General features: G+C 43.1%; 1 protein-coding gene across 2 annotated transcripts in view; it reads right to left on the bottom strand.

Annotated features, from left to right (window-relative positions):
• The window catches only part of OSBPL5 (oxysterol binding protein like 5), a 128,563-nt gene that overhangs the window by 6,008 nt on the left and 109,149 nt on the right, over positions 1 to 13,406 (bottom strand). For both annotated transcript variants that reach the window (XM_081840471.1, XM_081840470.1), the window contains exons 10-18: positions 11,695 to 11,879; positions 10,236 to 10,317; positions 7,941 to 8,039; positions 7,702 to 7,798; positions 7,061 to 7,159; positions 5,154 to 5,251; positions 3,806 to 3,895; positions 1,370 to 1,506; positions 893 to 1,078 (exon numbers count right to left, since the gene is read on the bottom strand). In XM_081840471.1, the coding sequence (XP_081696597.1) occupies positions 893 to 1,078; positions 1,370 to 1,506; positions 3,806 to 3,895; positions 5,154 to 5,251; positions 7,061 to 7,159; positions 7,702 to 7,798; positions 7,941 to 8,039; positions 10,236 to 10,317; positions 11,695 to 11,879 (1,073 nt within the window). The remainder of the gene's footprint in view (positions 1 to 892; positions 1,079 to 1,369; positions 1,507 to 3,805; positions 3,896 to 5,153; positions 5,252 to 7,060; positions 7,160 to 7,701; positions 7,799 to 7,940; positions 8,040 to 10,235; positions 10,318 to 11,694; positions 11,880 to 13,406) is intronic.

The raw sequence follows: 13,406 nt of genomic DNA, 5'->3' as shown, positions 1-13,406 counted from the left end.
CTTTCAACATTGCGTAGAGCAGATATGAATATGCACATTCAATTTCTTCCTATTTTGCCCCACCAAAATGCTTCAGCTGTAACACAGAAGGACTGTGTGGCCAAAAACAACAACAAAAGTAGTCATTGTAAACCTGATGGGGCGGAGGAGCCTGTGACCAACCAACATTGTACAGTCTTTATTTTTACCTTCCCAACAACCCTGGAAGGCAGGCCACATGACCATATTTTCCATACGGCTAAAAGACAATTGCTTTAGTGACTGCATGGAAAAAAATAGAAATTGGTGCTCAGTTTCTCAGAGTCACTGGAACATGCTGGAGCTTCTCTGAGGCCTGGGGCATGAGTCTTGTTAGAATAAAGTTATAAACTCAAACAAAAAAAACACCAGCCAGTCCTTAGCAGAGGCCCTCAGCCAACTTAGCCCTCCAAGGCCTGGGACAAATGAACCCAACTGCCTGCCCCCCTCTGCACAGCCCTGGGTGCAGATATAAGATTTATCATACCACAGAATCATAGAATTCTAGAGTTTGAAGAGTCCTATAGTCCAACCCCTTGCAATGTAGGAGTTGCAGCTAAAGCATCCCTGGCAGATGGCCACCCAACCTCCTCTTAACCTCCAATGAAGGAGAGTTCACCAGCTTCCAAGGGAGTCCGTTCCACTGTCAAACAGCTCTTACCATCAGTAAATTCTTCCTAACATTTAGCCAGAATCTCCTTTCTTGTAAATTGAATCCACTGGTTTGGGTCCTACCCTCTAGAGCAGCAGAAAACAAGCTTGCTCCACCAGTTTTAAGAGTGTGGCACAGATGTGCTCTAAGTCCACCTGTTACAATGTGTGTACCTGGACACAGACCCCTTTTAGCCACCACACTCCACTCAAGAGCACTCACTCTTCATATTTGTAGTGCCATTCGTTCGTGGCAGGATCATGCCAGAAGAGCAGAGGCTTCCACTCTGTCCCATTGTCCTTCCGCTCCCGCGCTGCATTCCGCTGCTCCTCTTCCAACACAAACTTTTCTTGTGTTGCCTTGTTCTGGTCTCCTTTGCTGATTGCACTGGTTACGTGCTGCCAGAGCCTGAGAAAGAAACAAGGAATCAAGTATAAATGTCTGTAGTAAGGCCAGGGCAGTCATGGAGTTCAGGGGCTCCAGGCATGTTTTTAACATTGCAGAGGTGGGTGCTCATAGTAGTCCATTGTTAAATTTAAATAAGATCCCAGCTGTGCTGTGGGGGGAGGGGATACACTGTGTGTGTGTGTGTGTGTGTGTGTGTGTGTGAGAGAGAGAGAGAGAGAGAGAGAGAGAGAGAGAGAGAGAGAGCGCGCATGTTGCCTATATTTCTCTCTTGGAGCAATCTGCCTGCATTACCTCTCAGATTCAAACTCTGTTTGCTCTTCAAATAGCACAATGTGACGCTTCAGTCTCTGCTTTCGGATCTCACTGGTTGGATTCCAGAAAATATCTGTGCTGCCATTTTTCAGGTCATTTATATAAACCTCTCCATCCTGAAAAAAGAAGAAGAATTTAGTGCTGGCATAAAGCAGAGGTGTTCAACACAGGCTTAGCAAGATCTAAGTGAAAGGAAAGGAAGCCATCAATACTCTTCTGATACACCATTCTTTCCTTCATCCTTTCCTTCTCCTCACTTTGCTATCTTCTCCATGCAGGAACGCTAGATTGTAACCTCTTTGGGGCAATAATCTAGCTTTTGTGCTTGTTCTGCAAAGACTCATACACCTCAGGAATCATGCAATCAGTTTGTTTTGTTTACAGGTAATTCACATCTTACATAAGGCATAGTGTCTGGGGTTTACACAAAAACACTTAAAGCCAGGATATCTGGAACCAGGACCCCTGCAAGGTGGAGGGCTGCTTGTCTGGCTTTGGGAAGGAGGTGGGAGGGCTCCAGCAGGGTCCTAGAGTCCTCCCTCCTGTGTCCCAAAGCCTAGTAAGCATTTGCCATAGCCCTTGCCCGAAATTGCAGCTTTGCACAGGTGGGGAAATAAATAAATGGAAAGTGGGTTTCTTTTGCTCTCCATTTATTTATTTATTCACATCCTCCGCATGCAAAGCTGTGATCACGTAAGTGGAATAAGCGTGAGATGTGAGTTACCTCTACTAATGGCATTTCTATTATTTATATAGCAAATGTTACAATTAATAAAATCATAGCAGGGTTCCCTATAAGGCTAGGACTGGGAACACCCAGGTTTTTTCACCCTGGGACTTGTCTAGATTCTCCGTGGCCTGTGAGCTGCTTCTTCTTTTTCTTCCTCTGCTTGTGCCTTGAGTTGTTTAAAACTGAGCCCTCACCTCTTCATTACCTGACCTCCCCCCTGTCCTTGTCATGGGAGAAAAACTCAGCAGAACCAGCCACAAACCACCCAGAGAAGCAGGAAACACACCAGTGCAGAAAGGGCAGGCTGCAGTTGTTAGCATGACATTCCTGGTCCCCTGTCTGTTAATGATCCAAACGCCACCAGCATTTCATCTTTGTCCTCTGTTAGTTTATTCTGAAAATTAACCACTAATTCAACTCCGCTGCTTTGAGGCTGAATATGTGATGGGCTTTGGTTTCTGCAACTGCCCCCAGAGGATGAACCAGAAAGATAATTTACACAGCTTGGTACAGGGAATTTATTTATGACATGTGTAGCAAGATATACAATATGACATGTTTTGAAGCTAATGATTCCTGATGCTAGTCTGCTATCAAAGCCAGGTCCTGGATGTAAATCTTTTCAAAGTTATACCCCAAGTCATGGAGATTTGCTTCAAATGTTATTCTCCAACACCATCATCATCCGTAGTTAAATATCGCCACAGCAATTAAAAAGATAAAGGTAAGGGTGTCTGAGCAAACTGGTGTGTCTTCAGTTGTCAGTTGAAGCCCCTCATGGTTGTTGTTGTTGTTTAGTCGTGTCCGACTCTTCGTGACCCCATGGACCAGAGCACGCCAGGCACTCCTGTCTTCCACTGCCTCCCACAGTTTGGTCAGACTCATGTTTGTAGCTTCGAGGACACTGTCCAACCATCTCGTCTTCTGTCGTCCCCTTCTCCTTGTGCCCTCCATCTTTCCCAACATCAGGGTCTTTTCCAGGGAGTCTTTTCTTCTCATGAGGTGGCCAAAGTATTGGAGCCTCAGCTTCATGCTCTGTCCTTCCAGTGAGCCCCCTCATGGTTAGTCCCATCTGATCCCAATGGGGAAAACATTATTACTGGCATCACAAAAGAGAAGGCTCTCCTACAGATACACACGACTTTTGTAGGTCACAGAACTGTCAGCAAGGCTTCATGTGCAGGCCGCAGCAATCTGGGTAGCTAACAGAGTGCCCTCTGGAGGCTGTTTGGACTACAGCTCCCATAATCCCTAACCTCTGTCCTTGCTGGCATCTAGAAAGCAACACATTGCCTCCCCCAATTAAGAGGAAATGTGGGTAGCTGTCTTCTGAATCCACCCTTACAGCCAAGTGTCCAGTGTCGCTCCAGATGCCTTCCAGTTTCGTAGAAAGTTTTATTTACTAGCCTTGCCGGCTTTGACTCATGCTCTGTTTGCTAGATTGAAATCAAGGTAAGCTATCAGAATTGGAGCCTTTCGAGGCAACCTGTACAGCAAGATTTATGTCTGAGCAAATAAAACTGACTGTTGCATCTGTTTCACCCGAGAGCTGCTTGCTTCAAAATCAAGCTCTGTTTCAATGTAGTTTAGAAATGCAACCCTATTCCCAGCTGGCCCTCGTCCTCTCCTGCACTCCACACAGACATTTTTTAAAACTGTCAGCAAAGAAGATTACGATTTCTTACCCAGTGTCCATCGAGACTCGCCAGCACTTCTTCTCCTGATTTAATCTTCCCCGAGATTTGATTAATGCTTGTGCTGCCACCAAAGAATGGCTTTGGGAAGAGAGAGGAAGAAAAATACAATTCAGCCCATGGGGTGGGGTGGGGGGGAAAGCTGGAGGCCAGCCAAGAACACAGAGATCCGCCAGGATACAAGGCTCAAGCTGAACTTGTCTGGATTTCTGGAACTGCCCGTGAAAGAGCAGTTCATAAAATTATTGTTATGTGCTCAGATGTGGATCAAATGGGCACGTATGTCACCTGGCTGCATGGTGGAAGTGCTCAACTAGCCTCATGGCCAAGCCATCAGATAACATTATTTAGTGCACAGTCAGAAAAGTTCAGTTTACACACTATTCTTGCGTGCACCAATGTGGGGCAACTGCAACTTAGAGATGGGTACTTGACAATGTCAACAACAATTGAACTATTGAGCCTTAAAGAAACTTGGAGCACTATTAGGATGCTGTTGCCCCTTAGGACTGTCTCAGATTTTATTCACAGCTTCCCCATCTCCCCTTTATACGTTCTGCATGATCTTTTATTTCTTTAGCCAATTGTTCTTACAACAATTTTCGAAAATCTGCTTCCCACTCTCCTTATAAGATATGTCCAAGATGAACCTCTGTTGCTGCTTATGTTCTCGATTAGTTAACATTCCCAGTACAGTGGTGCCTCGCAAGACGAAAAGAATCCGTTCCGCGAGTCTCTTCGTCTAGCGTTTTTTTCGTCTTGCGAAGCAAGCCCATTGACGGCTTAGCGGATTAGCGCTATTAGCGGTTTAGCGGCTTTTAGCGGCTTATCGGATAAGCGGCTTAGCGGCTTAGAAAAAGGGGGGGGAAAGGGAAAAAAACCCACAGGAACTCGCAAGACATTTTCGTCTTGCGAAGCAAGCCCATAGGAAATTCGTTTTGCGAAGCACCTCCAAAACGGAAAACTCTTTCGTCTAGCGAGTTTTCCGTCTTGCGAGGCATTCGTCTTGCGGGGCACCACTGTATTTACCAATATTATAATCCATCGGCTGCCCCTTTACATCCCTGCATACAGCAAAAAAAATAATAAAAAATCAAGTGAACCTTAATATATATTTATGTCCAATAACAGCAAGTATGGTTATTACTCCATCCTCACTTTAAATATTAACTTAGTTATTAATAAGTGCATGATCATTGTACAGAATCTGGGATGACTTGCAAGCCTAGCCCTGTCACTTGAAATTGCAGAATGGGGAAGGAAACCTGCAAAAGCGGGGAGGGAAATGTGGAACTGGTGGGCTGGAGTCAAGTTCAAAATGCAAGACAAAGATGGTCACCTTTAATTTGAATTCCAGTTCTGCCCGATGATTGCTTTTCTCACAGTCAATGGTAACTTTCCCCCCAAGCTCCATTGTCATGGTACCATATAGAATCCCTAGAAACAGAGAAGAAACAAAACTGTTAACAGGATATCAGGGGCACAGAGACCATATAAGTTGCTGAAACCTGTCGTTCACATTGACTGAGGTCTGTATAAAGTAATCCTCTTTTTTCCTTTTTTTATTTACAAAAAAATGGTTATATAACATTAACCTGAAACAGCCTCACCTTGTTGTGTTAATCAGCACACTCCATAAAAAACAGAAAAAGGGTAAAATCTGAGATGCAGAGAACAACATGGAATACCACCCATAACAATCACAGCTGACTACTGGATAGGTGGGTGGATACAGGTCAGCTGAACTGCCCTGCCCAACCCTGGCTCTGACCAGGGATCTCCTTGCACCCAAACCAGGGTCCCATTTTAGCCCCTGTTGCCTCCATACCATTGGACAACATTGATGAGGGAGGAGCACAGCATGGCTCTCATTCGAGTTGGACGAAGAGGCAAGGGATCTCCATGATAATTATTTTTTTTCAGATTTATTTTGCATCTCAAGCAAGTGGAAGTAAGAGCTTGGATCCTGGGCCCCTGCGATATATTCATTTAATACGATTCTTGAGTGGAAGTCAAGGACTTTAAGGTTGAATCCACCAACACTAATAAGAAGAGCCCCCCTGAATCAGGCTGAAAGCCCTTCTGGGTCAGAAGCCCGTTCTCACAGGGGCCAACTAGATGCCTGTGGAAACCCACAAGCAGGATCTGAGCACCACAGCACTCTCCCCTCCCTGGACTCTACATTTGGTCTCCTGCTGCTCTCAGGCTGACTCTGGCACCAACCGGGGAGCAGGAGGGGGAATAATGGTGATGTTCAGCAACTTGGATGGATTTAAAAGCATAACTAGGCAAATTCATGGAGGATGCTATCAAAAGCTACTAGCCATGAGAGCTGTGTTCTACCTCCACTGCTAGAGGCAGTCTGCTTGTGAATACCAGTTTCTGGAAGCAGCAGGAGGGGAGAGTGCTGATGCTTGTGGCTATACAACTGGGCGGCAGCAGCAACAACACCTGACTCAGCAGGAGCAAGGAGGGCGCAAGTAAATCCCCCCCCCAAAAAAAACATCTGCGTAAACAAGCATTGGATTGGGCTCTGCAGCTTAAGTTAAACTTTGCAAGTGTTGGCTTCATCTGAAATGAATTGAAGATTAGCATTTGCAAGCAGAGCAAGTCTGAAGTTCACACAATGCCAGAGAAAAATAGCTCTGCTGGTTTTCCTTCGGTGTAAAAATGCATTAGAATGGGCTGTGCAGCTTAAGATAAACGGTGCTTATCTTCATCTGATCACTGTAACCAGATCTTTGCGTAGCAGATTTATGACCTGCCATTAAAATCCTTCATCTGTATTCACTTTCATCACCTATGAGATGCAGCAGGTGATTACAGCTAGCTCAGTCTCTGTTTCCAGTTGGTGGGCTCCTCTGAGTTGCTGAGGACTTCTTCTTCCTCTCTCCCTGTGTCCCCACCACTCCAACGTGCTCCAGAGTGTCCTCCCTTCAAACCCTCTGGAGCAGATTCTGATGGTGCACAGAGGGCTGCAGGAGGAAGGAGAGGGAAGTTCCACAGTGCAAAAAGAAGTCTGTTGTGCAAGTGGTATGGCAGCCTTGGATACATCCTGTTCATCTTTCTTTAAAAAAGTTGATCCATGATCTTGCAGTGCCCGACCTGATGTTAAGGTGTTATGGTTATAAATCCCTATGTTTGGTGATATATGTCTCTTTTTTAAAAGGGGAGAAAAATAACCCTGCCTGGAAAGGGAAGGAGGCCCACAATTCCCCCTACTCCAGAGCCCCAGCAATATCCCACCTTTGCAGTGTGCGTATGGCATAGTAATGATGTACTCCTCCCCGCTGCTTAGAAAGGTAAGTTTTGCTTGTCCATCCAGCAATGCCGAAAGTGAATTACCTGCAGGTAAAAGAGTGCAGATGTATATGTCATGACTGCTCCTCTTACAAATACACAGCAGGACAAAGAGAAGCCAATATGATTCAGTGGACCATCTCTTAAGAACTTCCTTGATCGTAAGTATTTACAGAAAACAGAAATGCTTGCGCTGGCAAAACCTTCTCCTTAGCGCAATATTGAATACCACCTTCTAGTTCACATAACTAAAAACCCCAGACCCAGACTATCTGCAGTTAGGAAAGTGATGGGGAAATGTTTTGAAAAGTGTGGGGTGAACAAATGCTTAATGGAAAGACGTGTAAATAGCCCACAAGCAAATCAGGATGAATGCTCATTGTTTATAACCATCCTGTAAAGAAATTACAATTAATGCTCAATATAGACAAGACATACTTCAACCTCTGTGTAAACTTTGTGCAAGCAAAGCAGGATGAATGCTGAATAAACTGGTTGTCTAGAGGAGTCCAAAGTTGGTATGAGAAAAGTGACTGGGGGGTAAACTCTTTCCTACTATAAATAGCTGTTTGACTCTGATGTCTTACCATAAAACTTAGATTTGGCTAGAATGCTGCCATTTATACAGAAACCATCCTTCCTGTTGCTGACATGAAAGGCGGATACAGGAGGATGATGAGAAACCTGTAATGGAAGGGAAGAAAAAATTACATCTGTATTGTAATTACAATACACACAATATGTACATATTGGCTTCAGTTTAGATGGTGCTACATAGACCAAAATGTTCAGTTTTAATCTGCTGCATGTAATTGCTCAGATTTACCTGTTCGGCTATGTAAAATGTGTGACTGTTTGTCTGTGGATGAAACCAACAGCAACGAAAGGTCTCTCCCAAAATGGGATTGTATGGCTTTTTTATTCCCTGGAAGAGAGGCATTAAACAGAATACATTATTAGAGAACACTGTCCCAATCTGCGGGTTAGAATTTAATGTTCATATACATATACATATTTGTTTTCAAACATAAACAATACAACAACAATAGTTTTTATATTATTTGAAATGAACTCCCTCTAAGATCAGTGGGATATGACTTCATCATGACAAACTTTTCATGCTGATATCAGTGAGACCCAAGTTCAACTAACTTCGTCTGGATCCAATCCTGTGTAATAGGTTTCTGAGTGAACAGTTGATGCAGATGGAGATATGAATCCACATCACAACATCTACTCAAGCTCCACTTGAACTGGCTGGTTTTTCTTGCAAATCTCCACCTAGGGCTAGTGCACATTTGGGCTTTTTCACTGCACTGTGCCAAAGAGGAAGAATTATAGGCAGGAGGATAGAAAGCTTTCGAGGCTGCGTGCCAAACCATTGCCATTTCTGCCCAAATAATCAATAGAGTAATTCCTGCATTGTATGGAGTTAGACTAGATGACTCTTTTGAGTCCCTTCCAACTCCACAATTCTATGATTCTATGAAATAGTTGAGTACCCACTCCCTGTGTCGATATTGGGAAATGTTTGCAATAATTAAGTCTTGTGCTATCAACTCCCTGCATTTCCAAGGAAATTTCCTTCCCTTGGGGAAACACCTCATGCTGCTAAAGTACCTTGCTTTGCTCAATTAAGATAACATGACACTTGGCAGGCAAGTCCTCTATCTTCTTTTGTTTCCCCTGCAATTACACTGAGGGCGGCTCAAATATATTTCATTACTGGTAAATTATACCAGTGATGATACCATCGCTGGACAATGACCAAGTCTGAGAACTATGTGCCAATTTTTGAGACTTCAGTGAAGTCAAATTAAGCTCTTAATCAGTTTTGAAATTTTATTAATTCCTATTTTGTCTTTTGTTTTGGATTTTTTTAAAAAAGAAAAAGAGAAAGTCATAATTTCTAAAGCTCATCTAATTACAAAACCAACCACAACCATGGAACTATCAGCTGGGCTACCAAACTGTTTAGAGATGGAAACATTCAGCTGGCGACAAGAAAAGCAGGGATATTTCCCAAAAGAAAAACACTAGAAACAAAATGAAGTGTCTTAGAATGAGAACTGAGGAGCAATAGCTGCTGGATTTGAAATTGGTTCTCAAACTTCATGGACAATTGCTATTTACTTCCAGGAGAAATTACTAAGAAATAAAGAATTGAGAACTGGAATTCCTATTTGAGCAACACAGAAAAAGTAGTTTTAAGTTGAGACAAAATCTGCAGATGGAACAGGAAGCAGAAATACCTCATGCTTCCTGCCTCCCCCCCCCCTCACCAATCTCACAAAGCACCATTATGCAATACAGTACCTCAAGAACCACCTCTCTCCATATGAACCTACCGGACCCTGAGATCATCTTCTGAAGCTTCCTCCACAAGAGGTCTGGAGAGTAGCAACACAAGAACAGGCCTTTTCTACAGTGGCTCCCCATTTGTGGAGTGCTCCCCAGGGAGGTTTGTCTGGCACCTCCTTTGTACACCTTTAGGCACCAGATGAAAATGTTCTTCTTCAACCAGGCCTTGGGCTGATTAACATCTTATACCCCTTTTAAATGTGTTTGTGGGAAGGAGTGGGGTATCGGTTTGTGTGTGTGTGGTTTTTTTTTTGTTCTTGTTTTTATCATGTATTTTGTGCTTTCAGTTGAATTTTTATGTTGTGAACCACCAAGATCTGTGGATGAAGGGTGGTATACAAATTTAATTAACTAATTAATAAAATGTCCCGATGCTCAAAGCCTGAGCCTGTGAGTTCTCTTAAGTAAGCTGGGAGGGTTTTTGGTGGGAGAAGCTTACTTTTTCATTTTCATTTTTTTTAAATCTGCTCTATCTCCAGAAGGATTGTAAGAGTAATCCCCTATATTTAAAGAATGATATCCAACAATAGTTATACTCAGGGTAACTTAAGTTCATTGATTTCAATATTTGTACCCTGACTATTACTAATGTTGGATATCACCCAATAACTATTTAACCAACATTAGTCATTCTGTTTATCCTTGACCACAAAATATTCTGGAAAAATTGTGGGCTTGCAATGCTAGCTTTTAGCTGGGAGAATTATGTATCTAGTTTATCCTGAACCCAATGTAAATAGGGGTTCTATAGCATACTTACCTTTGGCTTCTTATAAAAGCCCGATAGGTACCATCTCAATACTTGCTTGATTCGACAATATGGGTCTTCTTCAAGAGCAGCTCTATAGGAGAAGAGTAATTAGCTGATCTGTTTGCCCTAGGTGGTTTTACAGACACATGAAATCACATCAGATACAAATAGAACCAACAGCAGCACAATGTGGAAACCCTTCACTATCCCTTTCAAGCCTCCCTTGCTAACTTAACTTGTACTTATACTACCAAAGCTTAAATTGAATGGAACTGTCCGAATACTTCATCTAAGAGTCTTTACCTGATCTTAATCTTACCCTGGCTGGGTTGCTTAGCTCGTGGCTACTGTATAATTTTACATGGTTATGGCTATTTAGTTATTGCATTTATATGCCAACCTTTTCCCCAAGGCACCCAAAGAGGTTTAAATTTTTGAAATACTAGAACAAATCAATGACATAAAATGTAAAATAAAATGTAAGAGTGGTGCTTTACATGAGCTACTCCATTAAAAATGCAGGGCTATGGAGAAATCTACAGTCATAAAAGCCACTTGAGAGAACCAGACAGCCTATAGCACCACAGTCCTAACACTGTAGCTACTTGTGGAGAAAATTAAGTGTCAGATCTCCTCCATTCATCTGAATAAAAATTGTGGAGACAGTGAGACTTACACAAAGGTCAGTGATATTTAACTGTAGATTCCATAGCAAGTGTTCTGAAATGTTTTACCCATCTGACTCTTAAAATCAACACCAAAAGCTAGCTGGAAATCTGAAAAGAGCATTTAAGTTTATCCCACCCCTTGCAAACCAGCTCATGAATACTGCACATTAAAATATCCTAATTTTAGATCCTGCCTCACTTTATAGGAGGGGGGAACGGTTTCCTATTGCACAAGATCCTATGTATGTTTACTGAAAAGTAAGATCCACTGTATTTAGTGGAAAGTATTCCCAGAAAAGTGCACAGAGGAAAGCAGTCCTAGTCTGCCAAACCTAAAGGACTGCATAATAATACCCCTAATTATATCTCCAAAAGCATCTAGGTTTTGTTTTTTACTGTACATGTTATTGCTGCTTAAAAAATGCTCCAGGATTCATCTTTCCTATATGCTTGCTCTCCTTGTTCCACAAACCTTAACCTATCAAATAGGTTGGGTATGCAGTTATTGCCAGTTACACACTGGCAAGGCTGAGCGCAGCAGAAAGCATATCAGTACACCTCTCATTTTTCTTCTTCTTTGCTTTCCTCACAGCTCCCATAAACTGTTGATGTCTAAAGGTCACCGAAATGGATTCCTGTCCTGATTTACGGCACCAGCCGATTAACTCCGAGAGCCTCACGTATTATCAGGGAGCCCTTTCAAGCACACAAACATCCCAGCTGCAGCCGGACTAATACTCCTGGCACATGGGTGCACATCTGCGCACTGCATCATCAAAAAGCCGGCAGGCGCTGCTTACTGGGAAAGTAGGTCGGCGTGGTAGTAATAATCGGAAAGCTTGTTGAGGAAGGAGCGCGGCTCCAAGATGAAGGTGGGCAGAACAACGCGGGACAAGTCCATGCCAGGCCTCAGCTGCTTCAGGATGATCCACATCAAGCTCTTGTTTTCATCGGACACAGTTTCTGTTTGAGAGCACTCGCCTGTCTAAAGAGAAGAGGGTGGGGAAAAACCCTTCAGCTTGCTGATGTTCCATTTTGTTGTTTCAATATTTGTAATCTCCACTTTCATAAAGTATATATCAAGGCAGCTTACAGCATATAAAATATAATTTAAAAAATGATCTATAAATGTCCATAAAACAATTAAAAACATCAGTAGATACTGGTTGGTTAGAAAGAGAAATTCATATTGTGAAGGCATGTTTAAACAGTAGATCAAGTCAGGAAGTTCCTATTTGTGCCATGTGTCTACTTCCTGTTTAGTTGCACTCTGTGATCTTGTTCACACATGAAACACTAAGCCAGACCATAGCTCAGGATGAATGAGCAAACATGCTGGCTGCCAAAGAGGACATGCTCCTCCTCCTCTGCTTCTTCTGTTGCTACGCTGAGCTAAGCAGGTTTGGCTTAGCATGTCATCTCAACCAGGGCTTGTGGTTTATCTCTCCTAGCCAGACTAGGAGCTGTGAAGCATAGGATGAACTTTGGTTACAGCTCATGGTTTGTTTGAAGAGAGCTAAACCACAAGCCTAGGTCTGGAGTACAGGTTAAGCCTCACTCAGCACAGCTGTGGAAGAACAACTGGAGGAGAAGCCAAGAAGCCATGACTTCATCTCTGAGAGCTTGCATGTTCATGCTAAGCCATGGTTTGACATAGTGCCATGTGTGAACCAGGTCATCGTTGTGTGCAATTCAACAAGGCTAAGCATATCCAGAGAGAATTAATGCAGATACAAACCCCTTTAACAGGCTGATTTATGCACCTCCTGAAGCAACCTCAGCATTTTCCTCTCAACAACGTGGGAGAAAGAATGTTTTATTGACGTTGGGGCCCAGCATCTAAACTTTTAATGGCAAAGAAAACTGTAAGAAGTTAATCTAGCACTTGGATGTTGCTTTTAAGCTGCTTTTAACTAATACGGTAAGGTGGTAGTGGGAAAGGCACTTGCTAACCAAGCTCCGCCTCACATTCCCCATAATTCTCCCTGTAAAAAAAATGGAATAGTTTGGGTCTGTGAGAGAAGCAGGCTGTGCAAACGAAGAACCCACCAATCAAGCTTCTGGGGAATTGGATCACTTCACAAGGAGTTGGCTTGTGCCATTAACAAGGTGACTTGAGGTGAATCAGGGAATCCCTAAGCTCTGAAGTCATTACATGGCCTTGGATATTCCAAAAACTTAACTGTACAACCTCCCCACCCTGCTTTATTTTCTGAGAAACAAAACCCAAGGTGACTGAGACTACAGATACAAGGCGAAACTTGTGGCTGCTGCATTTCCCTACCTTGGGCATCATTTATGCTCCAGTATTGACCTGCAGAGCACAGCTCCCTAGAGCAAACCCACAATGGGAACTTAGCACCATGCCACTTGCCGCAGAGCAGAGTTTGATAAAAAGAAAGCCTGTGAGCGGAGCAACGAACCTTTTCCCTCTCTATCGATTTCTATTAGTTACAATCTGTCTTGCGCCCCAGACAAACAACATCCCTAAGCTTGATCCACCTTAGATAAT

Source organism: Podarcis erhardii (genome assembly GCF_964252035.2).
Source record: "Podarcis erhardii genome assembly, chromosome: 1".
NCBI lineage: Eukaryota > Metazoa > Chordata > Lepidosauria > Squamata > Lacertidae > Podarcis > Podarcis erhardii.
The sequence above is the reverse complement of the archived record's forward strand: the minus strand, read 5'-3'. Positions and strand labels throughout refer to the sequence as shown.